We start from the raw sequence: 15,501 nt of genomic DNA, 5'->3' as shown, positions 1-15,501 counted from the left end.
TGTAAACTGTGTAAACATAAATGTATGAGTTATTCTGGGAACAAGAGCCCTGCTGAATGGAACAGGAGAGAACAGAAAAGTTTTAAATCATGGAGAAGGGATTCATTTTTTAAAAAGTTTTGACAGCCCCATTTTCTGTGCTCTCCCGTGGCTCCTCTTCTCTTTCATGTACATTTGGAATTTTTCTGCATCAGCCGAAGGGATTGAAGCAGTGAGGCCAATCTTTGTTGCTGGCAAACAGCTTGAACATTCTGAATACGTGAGCCGCTCAGAGTAGGGAGATTGCAGTAGCCAGAGAAGTGTGATTATGGATAAATAAGTGCATAGTGAATACATAAATCATGCACCCACAACCAAGCCCAGTACAGGGAATTGTATATTTGGAGTGGTGTGGAAGGGAACTATAATTTTGAATCAGTAAGTGTACAGCATCCTGTCACTCAGACTGCCTAAGGCAACTCTGTTTCCCGATAAGAGCTGATAGCTGCTGATTTAGGTTGTTTAATATTGGAAAATGTCCTTAGAAAAGAGTTTAGTAAATACAGAGTCACGTGTAGTGGGCTTTACAAATATCACCATTAAAATAATGTTTGTGATGTTGGTCCATTTACAGCCCATTAGGAGGAGAGCAAACAGAAATTACACTGCCTTCCTGAGGCACTTCATTGCTTTTCTGGGTGCTCCAGGCTCTCCTGATTATTGGCTTTCTTCTCTTGGTTGCTTTTTGAGGGTATAATTTTTATTGCAGGAAGAGGACTCTTGAGTCCCATGCAGAAAAGAGTCTCTAGGAAAATGGAAGAACGCTGTTCTGTAGTAACCTCTTGGCTATAGTCTCTTTTCCCTCAGTATTTCTCTTTCCTTCTGTGAAATTGTAATTTGCAGGAGCCTTTCAATGAAGTCCCTTTTTCTTAGAAGTGCTGGCAGGTTGGCTCAGCAGTTGGGGATGAGGGTGGGGGCGGAAGAGGGGGAATAATAAACCAAGTCCTTTCAATCAAACCAATGAGCATCTTGTAGGTGCCTGAGTCTTCTTGAGATTTACTTATGACAGTCATCCACCCACACTCTCCCCTTGGAGCTCAATATTGGGCAGCTACCTGCTGTTATGAGGGTGATTTTGTAGAGGAGTGTACACCCAGTCACTCTTGTTTTTCAGTGCTGTAGGTACTGTCAAACCATTTCTTCTCGACTGATCTGATCCCTGTGTCTCAATATGCTTAATGAAAGGAAGGCTTCGGGCTTGGCTACACTTACAAATTTGCGCGCGCAGCAGGTGAAACACAAACACACCTGCTGTGCTGCGCAATTGCTGCGCTAGCGCCGCATTGACTACACTTAGCGCAAAGCGCTGCCGCGCGCGCGAAAATGCAAGTGAGAAAAGCCTTCCTGTGTTTTCAGTGAGACAAGGGGAGTGAAGTAATATGTTATATGGGCCCACCCAGCTGCTGTTGATGAGAGAGGTTTTCGAGCCACACAGAGCTCTTCTTCAAAAGTTAGTCTAATAAAAGATATTACCTCACACACCTTGTCTCTCTAATATCCTGGGACTGACATGGCTAAAACTACACTGAGTTTTCAGTGTCTCCAAAATTGAATCCCAGTTTGGAAAAAGACTGAGGGGTTAAGGTGGAGGAGAAGGAATTCTTTCCCATTTCTCGGTTCTTGGTTTTCTATACAGTGTGGAGACTGGTTTAACGGATAATGATCGAAATGTTACAGGGCTGCTTTTGTCAAGCTTGCTCTTTTGCTCTGTCAGCCCAACATAGGGGAATGACTGGTTGAAAATTTCTATGAAACCTGCAAGTAGAACAAGGTGAGCAAAAGGGGTGGAATTTTTTTCTAGCTTTCAGACAATCTGGTTTCCCATTGCTTGCCTCAGAAACTGCTCCTGGAGAAAGGGGGAGGGGGCAATGAGAGCGAGAAACTTTCTACACTGCTGCAAAATATTATTTGGATTCCTGAAAATTAACGTATAAGTCTTCCAGACTGTGTTGAAAATTTTTTCTTCCAATAACTTTAATGGAAGGTGCATATCTAAATTCCCTGGACTGCTTGGAAATCTCAAGCCAGGCATTTAAAACTCTCATCATGGTGGTCACCATTAAAAGTCAGCTTTGTCAAGTTACCAGATAAAATAGCCTCTCCCTATATGTGGAATGGAAATAATGTTGGTAACTATGCTGAATCTGGTGTAAAATGCTGACTATTAATGGTGACCACTCTTTGTGATCCAAGATAATTGACAGCAGTTGGCTGTAGTTAGCTTTGGTTTCCCTGATCGAGATGCTCAAAATTACAGGTGTCAATAGCCCATGAAATATCCAAATTTATCTATGAGCCATGCAAATAAACAATAATCACCACCTTTTTGTTACTATTTTGCAGCGAGTCACTGTGGCCAATTGAAGCAAGAAATGCAGCTATTGCTAACCACTGTTTTACATGTGCCATAAACCGAGTTGGAACGGTAAGTATTTGAACACTTTGCTTTGTAGCCTGAGTTTCAGAATCTATGCATTTGAGCACATTTTAATCCTAGCTAATGAATTGTATAGTGCTAACTCCTGTATTCCTCTGTATAGCATGAGACCTCCTCTCTCATGAACATTTGCAATGTGCTTTGAAGATTGAAAGTGTTGCTATGATACCTAGTAAGCAGAGAGAGTGTGAGCCACCTGCCCTGCTGCTGGCAGCCTGCATTCTGCTGTGGCTCCTTCCTATTCTTGACTTGTTCTTTCTCTGTGGTGAAGGATTTAACTAAGGGCTTGTTTATCCTTACTGGGGAATCAACGAGTGGCAATACATGCATCGGCGTTGATTTAGCGGGTCTAGTGAAGACCCACTAAATCAACCTTAGATTGCTCTCCTGTCGACTCCTGTGCTCCACCGGATTGAGAAGAGTAAGGAGAGTCAATAGGAGAGCGTCTCCCGTCGACATCGCATAGTGTGGACCCCGCGGTAAGTAGATCTAAGCTATGTCGATTTGAGTTACGCTATTCACGTAACTCAAATTGCGTAGCTTAGATCGACTTTTCCCTTTAGTGTAGACAGGGCCTAAGATGAATGCTCCTCCCCTTCTTGCTAATTCTCCTAGCTCCTATGTAGAACTCAGTGTCTCCTTCACTAGGATTATTGAAAATGAAATGTGTCCTTGCACTTCTGTAACAGAGCTAGTTCCTACTAGTCAGACACCGTCTGTCCTTAACAGTTGAGATCATGGAACCAATTCTACTGTCATGTGCAGTAGGTGAGGCCTGTCTTCAGACCTAGTGACACAAGGTGGATGAGGTATAATATATTGTATTGAACCAATTTCTGTTGGTGATGGTGAAAAGCTTTTGAGCTATGCCAAGCTCTTCTTCAGATCTGGGAAAGGTACTCAGAGTGGTGCAACTAAATACAAGGTGGAACTACTTAGCATAAGTAGTTAACACATATTTTAAGGGACCATTTAAGGGAAGTTGTGGTGGAAACCTGTAGGGAGGTTTCGATCATTTCATTACAGGATGAAAATAATACCAATATCAACCTCTTTGTGGGCCACCTTGAGGAAGAATTTCTGGACAAATGCACCATGAAACCAATGTACCTAAGATACATCGATATTATATTCATCCTCTGGACAGATGACCTAACTTCCTTCTGGATTTCCACCACTACTTCAACAACCCACCACCCATCCATCAAACTCTCCCAAGAACACTCTCACAGCAGCAACAACTTCCTGGCCATGATTAGCTTCAACAGTGGAACCTTACAGACAACTGTATACAAGAAACCCCATGGATGACCGCACTTACCTTCACAGATCTAGTAACCACCCCAAGAAATCTGTTATCTACAGCGAGGCCCTCGGCTACCACAGAATATGCTCCTAGGAGAAAGTCTGGGATACACACTTTAACACATGTAAAACCACCTTTACCAGACAAGGATACTCCACCAGAGAAGTAGATCACATCATGGAATGAGCCACCCCAAAATCCCAAGAGACCCTACTTCACTACGGGGCGGGGGGGAACCCTCCGACCACACCCCCCAAGTTGTCACCTACCACGCCATACTGGAACCAGTATGGGGTATCTTTAAACAGTTACAACCCATACTCAATGGGGAGCACCTCCTGAAGAAGTCTATCCAACCCTCCTCTTCTGGCCTTCAAACAACCCACTAATGTCTCCAGGCTTATTGTCAGAAGCAAGCTCCCCACAGACCAGTACCCACCGAGACCCAGCCATAAAAACAGATGCAAAACCTGCCGACGTATTGCTACCGCTACAATGGTCAATATCTCCCACAACACACGTTTCAAGATGTATGGGTCCTACATATGCCTATCACAACATGTGATGTACCTCCTCCAGTGCACTAAATGCTCCAGTAACAACTATGTGGCTGAAGCCAGTTAGTCATTATGTTCTTGAATGAACTCACAGAAAAATGATAAAAGACAAAAATACCATATCATCCATGGGCAAATACTTTTCACAAAACGATCACTCCACTCTATATCTGACCTATCAGTCCTCATCCTCAAGGAAACTAGCACAATTCCTTCAAAAGATGAGCCTAGGAGTTTAAATTCATAATTTTGCTGGACATTAAAAATCATGGTTTTAATAAAGACAGTGGATTTATGGTTTATTACAATAATCTGCAACCCATTAACCCCCTTTTTTGTCCTGTGACTGGAGGAGTGTTAATGGGCCACTTCAACGTGAATGGTTCCTTAAAACATGTGTTAGTTACTAAACAATCTTGTATTTAGCTGCAACACTCTGAGTACCTTTCCCAGACCTGAAGAAGAGCGCTGTGTAGCTCAAAAGCTTGTCTCTTTCACCAACAGAAGTTGGTCCAATTAAAGATTATACCTCACCAAAGTTGTTTCTCTATTATCCTGGGACCAACATGACAACATCAACACTGCAACATTCAGAGCTAATGCACATGCAGATTCTTTGCTGGGCACCTTAGTGTGTATATTTTTGTAAGGTGCTCTCCATTAATCTGGCTTTGTGTCCACCTGGTTAGACCATATGTTCTTCCTTTCTATTATTTGCAAAGACTACCTCATTTAAATCTCTCTTCTCCCACCTCCATACCAGAGCTGTCCTCTCCTTGGATCGTTAACTTGTTGTGGTGCAGGGGCTTGTGTGTCCCAATGACCCTCAGAACTATGTTGTCTGGAGTCTTGTACTCCTGGTAGGGTCACCCTTGCAAACAGTTCTGAGGTGAGGTTCCAGATGAAGCACGGTCCAGACTTCTCAAAAGCCCAGTGGTGGAATAGGTGTATTTGAGGACTTGTCAGTTCTCTGCGGCTGTGAGGGCGGATGAGGGCTGCAGCAGGACGGAAACCTCCAGTTGTCTCAGACTCCCCTGCCACCAGGTCCAGGGCTCCTTCCTGTCAAATTTCATGAGGTTGCTGCCTGCGCACCAGCTGCCCCACATTAAAAGATTTCACACATAGGTCTCTGCCATGACCAGAGTTGTGACACCCTAGTATTACTACTCATATTCCCCAAAGTGCTGTGAATACAAGGCTGTCACCCAAGCAAATGCCTGTCTTCCAGGCTAGTCCATCCTAAAATTCTAGCAAGACAGTCACTACCTTGAATCTAGAAACGAGGTGACACTGAAGATTCTCTTCTACAGGCAGTGTTGACGGTAAGCCAGACACGTCTTAACAGATGTATGCCAAGTATTAATTAATGTTAGTATATCAAACATTGTATTGCAGCAAGATTCTCTTGCATGAAATGAGATTACAGTGCCATCTACAGCCTCATTTCAAACTGGCCTTTGTTTCACAGGAATACTACGTGAATGCATTTACATCTGGAGATGGTGGGAAAGGTACGTTCAGCAAATACCTTCATGGGTTGCTAATAGTTGATTTTGAATCATGAAGAGTTATCTTTCCGGCTATCTGTCTGTAGTTTCCATGACAATGGTAGTATCTAAGAGCAGCTTTACTTCCCAGAAATGACACAGTCTTAGAACCTACAGGCAACTAGAGGAAAGATATCCAAAGTACAGTGGCATATGGTCATTGGAGGTGCTTATATAGGGCTGCTATATCCTTCCTAAGGACTCCAGTCTGTCTGATCCCTGGAAGCTTGGAAGGCAAAACCCCATAAATTTGCCCTATGTTGTCAGTGTGGTTTATGATGATGCATTAACCTTCATGTTCTGACTTTAAATCCATAAAAGCCAGGACTTCTCTTACCAAGTACTGTTGCTACATACACAAGTTAATGTGAAAAATGATTAGCTTCATATAGTCCATATCCAGACACACAGGTGATCTATTGAGTCTCATGAATGGTTTACATAAAGTTATAGGTTCTGGCATGCCGAGCCACATGATGCTGAAGATGGAGTGCAGAGCTAAGACATACAGGAGACTCTCTCACTGGACTTCTCCATTTTACTGCTTTATAAAACATTTCCTCCTTATAACAATTGTCTGAGTCTGATGTGGTTATAGCAGACTCCTAGAACCTTCCTTTAGGCTGTCAGATTACTCCTGTTGTAATGCCTATTCTATAAATAGACAAATGTGCAATTCCCAACAGATATGTCTTCACTGCAGAGTTAAGATGAGTGATCAGCACCTGGATTAATCTAGCCCCAGCAGGGGGAGTGCAATACCTGTGTGACTGTATCCTCACTGATGCTGCATTCACTATTTTGCTAAGACTTTTGAGGGTATATCCCATCGTTCTTTGTGCTGCAGTAAGCTGAGACATCTTATGATTCTTTCCCAGTGAATCGTGGTAGAACTTGTCTGTCTTGGGCACATGGGAGAAATTATGGGAAGCCATTGGGGGTGTGTCAGTGCATGAGTGATTTAGCCTGCATCTTTACTGCAAAGTGGATGAGTTGCCAGCCCAAGTGGAAGCAGCACAAGAGCTCTTGCCTATACAGCCAGCCAGCCTGAATGTAAAGCACCACCAGACCCAGGGGAGAGGCTTTTGTGTGAATGGAAATGGGGTGAGGGGCAACACCTGAGTAAGAGCCCAAATTAACTGCAGTGAAGACATACCTTAGAGGGGTTTCACAGGAGCAAACCAAAATATACTTGGCCAGTTTTATTCTGTTCTTTAATTTATAGCATTATAAATGGTGAGAACATGACAGGCAAAAGCAAACACTAATCATAATTCAGAAATAAGAAAAGAAAGAAAAGAATAACCTAATGGATTGTCATGTTCACTACAGGCTTGAACAAAAGGATAAGTTATAAAAATCAAATAAACTTGTACTCTGTCAGATTCCCTGGTCATCTATTCAGAAATCCAAAAGAAGTCTGAGATTCTGAACTGCTTTCTCTTGGGGTAGATGTAACCCACCAAATATTCAATTGTAACCTCAGCATTTGTCCTATGGGAACCACCATCTTCTCTGTTTATTTTCTGGCCTCAGTCTGAGTCTCAGCCAACTCATTTGCTACAGATCCTTGTGTTGGCCTGACATTGGAGCTCAGTATTAGCAGCTGCTGCATGAAGGTAGCCAGTGGTTGCCATCACTCACTTTGATTGCCCCCACTGAGCAGTGCAGAACTTCCTAGGTGTCTGGTGCTCTTGATCTTGTGGCCAATCATTTGATCCTGTTGAAGATATTTGCATTTTTAATACGATTTTTCTTCCTCCTATCTCAATGTTTTATACTTTGGTCCTGTACTGAAGAGCTAATGCTGTGAACTCTGTCAGTTGCTTTGAAACACATTGCGATGTCACAGTTAGCATTTACTTGATTGTAGGCTAGATGGGAGAAGGAAACAAAGCCCTTATTTAAATGCAAATAGTTTTAATAATTAGCAAGCACAGTAGTCCATTATGAAAAGCCTATGAAAGTTGCATGGATTCCTGTTTGTCTGTGTGAAAGCTCTCCTCTGTGGGAAAGGTAACTAATGGTTAGAGCTACAGTTTTCCTGCGGCTTCACTGTGGCTTGTTGAGTTAAATGAGAGCACAGCTGGGTGAAAAAATAGAGGAAGTTATCCTGAGTTTCTCACAGGAAACAACATGTGCGGTTGCATACTTATTTGCCCATGGCATTCTATGTTGATTATTATTATTATTATTATTTATTATATTTTTTATTTATTAAGCCCACCATGACTTGGGATATTTTTATGGCTCGAGTTATGTGGCTGCGCCAGATGGCAGTCGGACACCTGGACTGTCCCGCACACAGGATGGGCTTTTGGTGTCTGAGGTGGATCTAAACCTTTGCAGGCAAGTCGGTGACAAATGGAGTTTTAAGGTAAGTCCTTATTCCCTAAAGAAACCTGGCCAGTTCTCTAAGAACAGTCTGCTAACTTTTATATGACATTGAATGGGCCTTACATGTTAGTTTTTGTGGAATTTAAGCTATTGCTAAAAAATGAAACCTTCTGGTCCTTATGATTCTGAAGATCACACTCAGAAGGTTAAGTGATGGATTGCTCACTTCCTGAGCCTGCAGACAGCCTGAAGCCAGACATGAAAACTGCCTCCATTCACCTCTGAAGCCTCTTGCTCTGTTTCACTTTGGAAGTGAAGTAAGCTAAATGGAATTTAGGCCACTTTAATTCTGAATGAGAGCATCCACACAGGGGTTTACTATGGTTTAACTAATCTAACACACCTTTAGTTAATTTAGATGAACTTTCCTGAGGGTATGGCTATACTGCAATTAAAAACTCGCAGGTGGCCCATGCCAGCTGACTTGGGCTCATGGGGCTCAGGCTAAGGATCTGTTTAATTGCAGTGTAGATGTTTGGTCTCAGGCTGCAGCCCAAGCTCTGGGACCCTCCCACCTCACAGAGTCCTAGAGCCCGGGCTCTAGCCTGAGCCTGAATGTCTACACAGCAATTTTTCAGCCCTGGAGCTCAAGCCCTGTGAGTCCAAGTCAGCTGACCAGGGCCAGCCATGGGTTTTTTCGCTGTGTAGACATACCCAGAAAGTCCACATGTAGTCAAGCACTTTGTTTTAGTCCTCAGAACCGCTATAGGTGTGGAATTTCGATCAACCTTTCCTCCTGAATCCAATATGCACTTTGACTCCTGGCAACAAGTGGGATAAATCCTCTAGCTAGTGACCTTTACAATCTGTCATCCTCCTCCTGCTTGAGTTCTTCAGTGATACTGTATTCCAGTGTCTAAACTCAGACATGGTAACATAGAATTTTAGGTCTTTATCTGTACAAAAATACATCCAGCTTCCTTGCGTTTTGCTCTTGCATACGCCTGTGCCATATGGTCTTATGTATTCTGTGAAACACTGGACCTAACATCTGTGGAAAGAACTCTTGGTGGCTGTGGTATACTGGTACTGAATTTTACATCCTCAGTAAAATGAGGGGTCTTTTCAGCAGAACTTAGATCTTGGTAATCAGAGAATACGCAAGGGCCCCTCAACTGTAACAGCACATTTTAGATGCATTCAAATGTGGACATTTTTATTGCTGTATGAAAATGAGTAGTACAATATCCCTTATGCTGTTTTTTATTGGGTTGTTTATTTTGTGCTGCCCCCATGTCTTCTGTTTCCAGTGTGCTGCAGTTTTGTATTGTCAGTGCAAACTGGCATTGCTGGAAGTTTTGGAAGCTGAGTAGAGGACAGCTGGGGCTTTTGACAACCAGAAAGGAGTAGGAAGTAGTTTAAATTTTTGTAATTTGATGGAGATTCAATATCCCCTTCCTACTTGTGAGCAGCCAGAGGTGGCTTGACATTTGGGGGGTGATGGGCATGACCTTCTTGCTCCCCACCCATACAACCCTTGACAGCAACCACATATCCCCATAACTTGCTCCAGGATCTGCCACTGCATCCAGAAGCAACGGATAAGGACATTAACTGTATGCTTCTTCTAAAATTATCAGCAGTGAAATAATTAACCATTGTCCTCATTACATTTCAGAATTCACTCTATTGCTGTGAGAGGAGAAAGTTCACTCCCCTCAAAGCTAATGTTTCAGGCTTCTTGCACACTCAGGAAGACAGCAGTATCAAGTCACATTTAGAAAGCTTTCTTCACAAGTATAATGGCTATAAACTTAGTGTGAAAAGTGACTGTAGAAAGAGCAGCATGGAATTCATGTTTTATATGGATTTTTTTTCTCACACACATAACAATATAATAATAATGTTCTTTCTAACTATCATCCCTGAAAATTCTGCCTGGGATCTGAAAATCAAGATCCGTTCTTCCCTTACTGTGCATCATCACCAGGTGATCATGCTACCACAATGGGAGCTGTATAAGTTCCTACATAGATACAGGTTCTGCAGACCAAATGCTACAGTGACACCTGTGCAAACCCATTGAAAGCAGTGGGGTTTTCAGGTGTTACTGGCAGCATCGTGTGAAGACTTCTCACTTGTGTAGTTCCACTGCCTTCATTGGGTATACATTGGTGTAACTGGAATTCAGTATATAATTCTGTCAGTGCACAGCAAAGAGATTCCAGCTCTCACACTTACCTGTGTTAGCCCTGCAAAGGTAACACAGGTTTAAAAAAAAGCTGTAAGAATTTATTTTTGTCACTCGTCAACAAATGTGACTCTGAACACACAAACACGGAGTACATGTGCTGAGCAAGACGGTGCCAATTTTACATAGTCACTTTGCAGCATAGAACTCCATTTGTAATTTGTTTTTAAATGAGAGTTTAGCTTTTGCAAGAGACTGCTTATGCCAGGGCATTGGTAATTTTTTGAAGATTGATGGAATTAAGACCTTACCATTCTTGGTAGTTAATGTTTCTTTTTAAAAAGGTGATGTAAATCAATATTTTCTATTGAAATTCCTTCAACTGTTCATCTGTAATCCTCCCTGGCAGTGGGGAGGAGAAGGAGCAGCTAATGAGAAGTTACTGAAATAGACTACAGCTCTGCTTTTCTTTTCCAGATGACTGGTAGATACGAGATGTATGCAGAGGAACTCACGAAGGCTGTCCAGCTTAACTTTGCACCCAATATTATTAAAGAGTAGCTGTGGCGGTGTCCTCTGGTAGGAGAGCTCTCACACCAAGGTAATAGCATCCCCTTTACAAAACAAAAGTGATCTGTGTATGTTAGTCTGCAAAAGTCTCCATCTTCTATCATCTTACAGTTGATACTGCAACTGAAACTTGGCAGTGAGTCAAAACTTACTATACATTTTTATAAAGCACTTACTACAAAGTGATGAGCAAATGAGAGAGGGCTGGGTGAGGAACTCACCTAGTCAGATTTAGCTTAAATTCTGAAATGTGCATTATACTGTATGAGTGTTGGTGAAAAGGTGATATAGCATATACAAAACCAATCTGGCCCTGAGGAAATGCTAATGCGCTTTCCCTATATGCTTTGTTTCAGTGGGATAAAAATGTCAACACTTAAAGGCTTTGTCTGAGACCTTTTGACACATGTAGTCTCCTTTTCTTTGGATGCCGAATCAGTCATATGGTTCAGAAGAGTATCGGGAATACAAGCATTGACTCTTGGTACTTCCCAAAAGGAAGTGCTAGATAAGGAACTGACTGTATTTCCTCTCACTTCACATGATAACTTTATGTTGTCACAAGTAGCTGAACGCCCATGCTGTCACGCGGGTGTAATTTGTTAAGTCATGTTTATGAAAAAGCCAAAAATGTCTCTAAATAAAAACTGTCATCAGCTATTCTTGTAGCTGTTTCCATTGCTTCACATTGATGCAGACGTTCTAAGCTTCAGAGTGGTGTTTGTGGTTAGTGGTGTGTGCTGGTTGTGTCTATTTGTGCGTGGGTGGTGTTGTGCTGGGAGAGCTGTGTAGATTTCTCCAGGTTGGGAATGAGGAGGGTGGCTGCAGTGAGGGACTGTGTGGGGGGGTTATGTTGTGCTGGGAGATTTATGTTGATTTTTGTGGCTGTGGCAGTTGGGCCAGGTAATCCAGCATCTGTGCAGTTTCCCTAGTACAACCAATGAAATTATTGCATGCAAATTAGCTGTAGAGTAAGGTTGGTTGGTAGTCGTTACCTCTGATCTCACAATGGTCTAGAACTCTTGGCATAGCATAGAGATGCATGCCTTACTATAGATGTAATACATAAGGTCAAAATGGCTGAGAACTTAAAAATTGGATGGTAGTAGGCAATGAAGCCCAGTGATGATGGAACCTGATGATATTCTAAACAAACAGAGCTTTCAAGCCATGCTTGGACCTGTTTCCATTGCTTCACACTGACTCAACAGACATCTTAGGCTTCAGAGTGCCATTCCTAGAATCTTACTATATGGATGCTGCCACACTACATATTTCAGCTTGTGGACATTGTACCTCTTAGGTTATTTATCTTGCCGGGGAGGTAATGCCCTTAGCATTGCTGTTCCGCCATCTGACTCCTTAGAGCCGGAGTGCCCAGCATATGGCCCGTAATCCTACACAGCCCACCAGAGCATTCATAAGGCCCACAGTAGGGCTCGGGTTGTCAGCCCTGGGTTTCGGGACTCCTGCTGTCAGCTGAAATCTTATTAAAATATGTAGAATCTGTTTGGCCCACACTAGGTTGTGCTTAGGTTTATTTGGCCTTCTAGTATAATAAGGTTGGGCACCACTGCCTTAAGAGCATTGGTGTATCTAAATTGGTAATTTAAAAAAATGAACTGCATGTCCCATGTACTAGTTTTACAGGGGAAAATACAGAAGGAAAAGGTCTGGCCAAAAACGGAGTGGCTGAAGTTAGGTTCTTATGTCGGTGCTCAAATAAGAATTCAGGAGCCTAATTTTTGGCAACCATTTTTAAAAGTCTTGGCCTCTGTCTTGTGAAAAAAGATTTAAAATGAAATGTGTATGGTTTGGCTTGACTTAGTGAAGATGAAAGGGGCCTGGGGGATATTGAAAAACCTTTGAAGGATAATTGTTTAAAGTGAGCCAAGGGTCTAAAAGTATATAGGATGGAATAAAAATAAGGAAAAGATTTGTTTGTAGAATTCCCAATAAAAAAATTTAATGGTAGAATTTTCTTAAGAGAATTGGTGGAAGTTCCCTTGTTTGGGACACTTATGACAAGTGATCAGTAAACAGTGTGCAAAAGTAATCCTACAACTGCAGGGGGTAGCACTGGGTACTTTGTAGACCTTTTCCAGTGCTAAAACCAAACTTGTCTGTAATGCCAGAGTAACTCCATTGAAATCAAAGGCATTATTCTGTTTTATACTAATAAATTTTAGTTCAGAATCTAACCCTAATATCCAGTTTGTATCTTAACCATCTTGAAGCTCTACAATTTAAAAAAGCCTCAGTCAAGCAGGATTAAATGCTACACGTTCTATTAGGGCTTTAATTTAAACTCCATAAAGCTATTATGAATGTTGCCTTCTAGAGCATTGATTAGTTTGGCTGTGAAGGACAGACAGCTTTGTAGCGAGACATCTTTTTAAATTACAGCCAAGCCAAAAAGAACTCTAACAGTGTTCAGTACTTGGTAATGGGATGTATTACTATTGCAGACTTTCATAGCACTTCAGGATTTTGTTGTGTTATTGTCCTGTAGCCAGTTTTTAAATACAGGAAACTAAAGCTTCTAAGCAGGGCCCCAAATTACATCAACAACAACAACAACAAAAATTAAGAAGGCGGCCTAGGAAGCTTTTTCTGTAGTACAGGCGAGTAGCTTCCAACCTTCAGTCTGGTGGCTGTCCCACCAGAAATACAACCATTGCATGACCCATTGGGTATAACAAATGATAGTGGAATTCATTCAGTATCACATGCGGGAACAGACCATGTGATGTGAGTGGGGAAAGGGGTGGGGGTCAGTACAGAGAAAGAAATGTAATATTTTTAAGCTTTGTTCGGACATGCATTGGATTTGTCTGCTCACTTTTACTTTCCTGTCTCTCCCCATGTCACACCCACATTAAGCACTTAATCCAAGCAGCACAAGAAAACAGGGAACCTCAGCTCTGTGGCAAAACAAACTGCCTGAAATGCTTGTAAGCAGCAGGACTGGTTCTCTCTCTCCAGGGGGGAATTTTTGCCTATCTTCTGTTATCTCTCTGTATACCACCACCTCCAGGTTGAGATTTAGCCATATTTATTTTTTATACAATTTAACTGTAGAGTCTGGGATTTAATTGCTTTCCTCTATTGTTTTGTATTATAAAGCATTTAATACAGCCCACCTAGAACCAGATAGTGGCTCCCAAACAGGACGTGACCTATTAGTTGGGAATCATTGGTGCAGATAAGGCTTCTGTGTACTGATCCCATTAAAAGTATGTAAACACTAACAAAGGAAACTATTGCAAGGATGATTGACAGGATGTTACAGTTTATCACTTAGTTTGACCTTGCAGCAGTTTAGCACATATACCCACCCCATACCATAGCACCAGAGTTGAACAAATGCCTTTGGGTACTCCTGCAGTACCCAGTAATGGGGCTAGAGGTACAGAGGCTTTTAAGGAACCTCCAAAAGCCCAGCATGACATTGTGAAATGGAATTAGAAAGAGCAGCTGAATTGGTGCAGCAGTTGCCATTCTCGTGGCTTTTTTCAAACAATGCAGAGAAATTGGTGTAGATTGCACCAGTGCAGCGCTGAAGATCTCAACCAAAGAGTTGCAGTCAGCTAGGATACCCACTGGTTGTGTGATGCCTAAGACAACTGTAGTGTGTGGATAGCAATGGTACATGGAATGCTTTGAGCTTGGAATGTAACCAGTTTTGCATCCCTTTTTGTTTGCCCAGTATAGTCTGATGTAGTGATTTGTCTGGGAAAAGTGAAAGGAATACGAACCTAAATCCTAATGACAGCGTACCCACAGCCGAAGTAAATATTTGTCTCTTAAGAGTTTCAAAATGGCAGTTTCAGCTAATTGTATCATTTCTAGTTTAATACATACAAGATCGTCACACTTTTTTGCATAATAAACTGGTTGACAAATACAGCTGCTACACTATGCTATAGGGTTCACTTAAAACCTTTATTGAGAATGGCTCAATTACAGACAAAATATATTTATGTATAAAATTTCTCTGCATGTAAAATATCCCTTTCTTTGCTGTGGACAATATGAATAAAACAAGGTATTACACAGAAACATTTTCAGGGTGAGCTTTTTGATAAGCAAACTTCTAACAGAAAAAAGATAGACATTCTTTATTTTTGCCCAATTAACTGCTTTCTTAACCTAAAGTTTGACTCGTGCCTACTCAATATCAGCTCTTCTCAAATATGGCCTTCACCTCTTCTCTCTAGGCTCATCTTCCAGGGCAGTCTTCACTTGTTTTCCCTGCCTGTAGGAGATCCTGTGGCAGTGAGGGGCTCCTGTTTTCTTCTTTGTCATTTAATCAGCTGTAATTTAATCTTTACATTCCATTTAACTATTTAAAACCCAGCCACCCAAATACTTATTAACCCAACAGCAGTAAAAATTATTACACCCATATATCTGCTTCCATCATTTACATTAGGTATTCTCACAATGAGACAAGATTCCATTTTGCCTTTGAGTTGAATACATGCAGTCTAATATCTGCTCTCAAGTTGGTTCAA

At 41.8% G+C, this 15,501-nt stretch overlaps 1 protein-coding gene across 1 annotated transcript in view; it reads left to right on the top strand.

The window, feature by feature from the left end:
* Nucleotides 1-11,747, top strand: part of UPB1 (beta-ureidopropionase 1) — a 38,230-nt gene extending 26,483 nt beyond the window's left edge. Inside the window, exons 7-11 of the mRNA XM_039504837.1 lie at nucleotides 2,383-2,464; nucleotides 5,808-5,850; nucleotides 8,109-8,263; nucleotides 10,892-11,015; nucleotides 11,341-11,747. Of these exons, the coding sequence (XP_039360771.1) occupies nucleotides 2,383-2,464; nucleotides 5,808-5,850; nucleotides 8,109-8,263; nucleotides 10,892-10,975 (364 nt within the window). The 3' untranslated portion in view covers nucleotides 10,976-11,015; nucleotides 11,341-11,747. The remainder of the gene's footprint in view (nucleotides 1-2,382; nucleotides 2,465-5,807; nucleotides 5,851-8,108; nucleotides 8,264-10,891; nucleotides 11,016-11,340) is intronic.
* The last annotated feature ends 3,754 nt before the right edge of the window (nucleotides 11,748-15,501 follow it).

The sequence above is a fragment of the Mauremys reevesii genome, linkage group 18 (genome assembly GCF_016161935.1).
Source record: "Mauremys reevesii isolate NIE-2019 linkage group 18, ASM1616193v1, whole genome shotgun sequence".
Classification (NCBI taxonomy): domain Eukaryota; kingdom Metazoa; phylum Chordata; order Testudines; family Geoemydidae; genus Mauremys; species Mauremys reevesii.
This window is presented reverse-complemented; position numbering and strand designations above follow the sequence as displayed.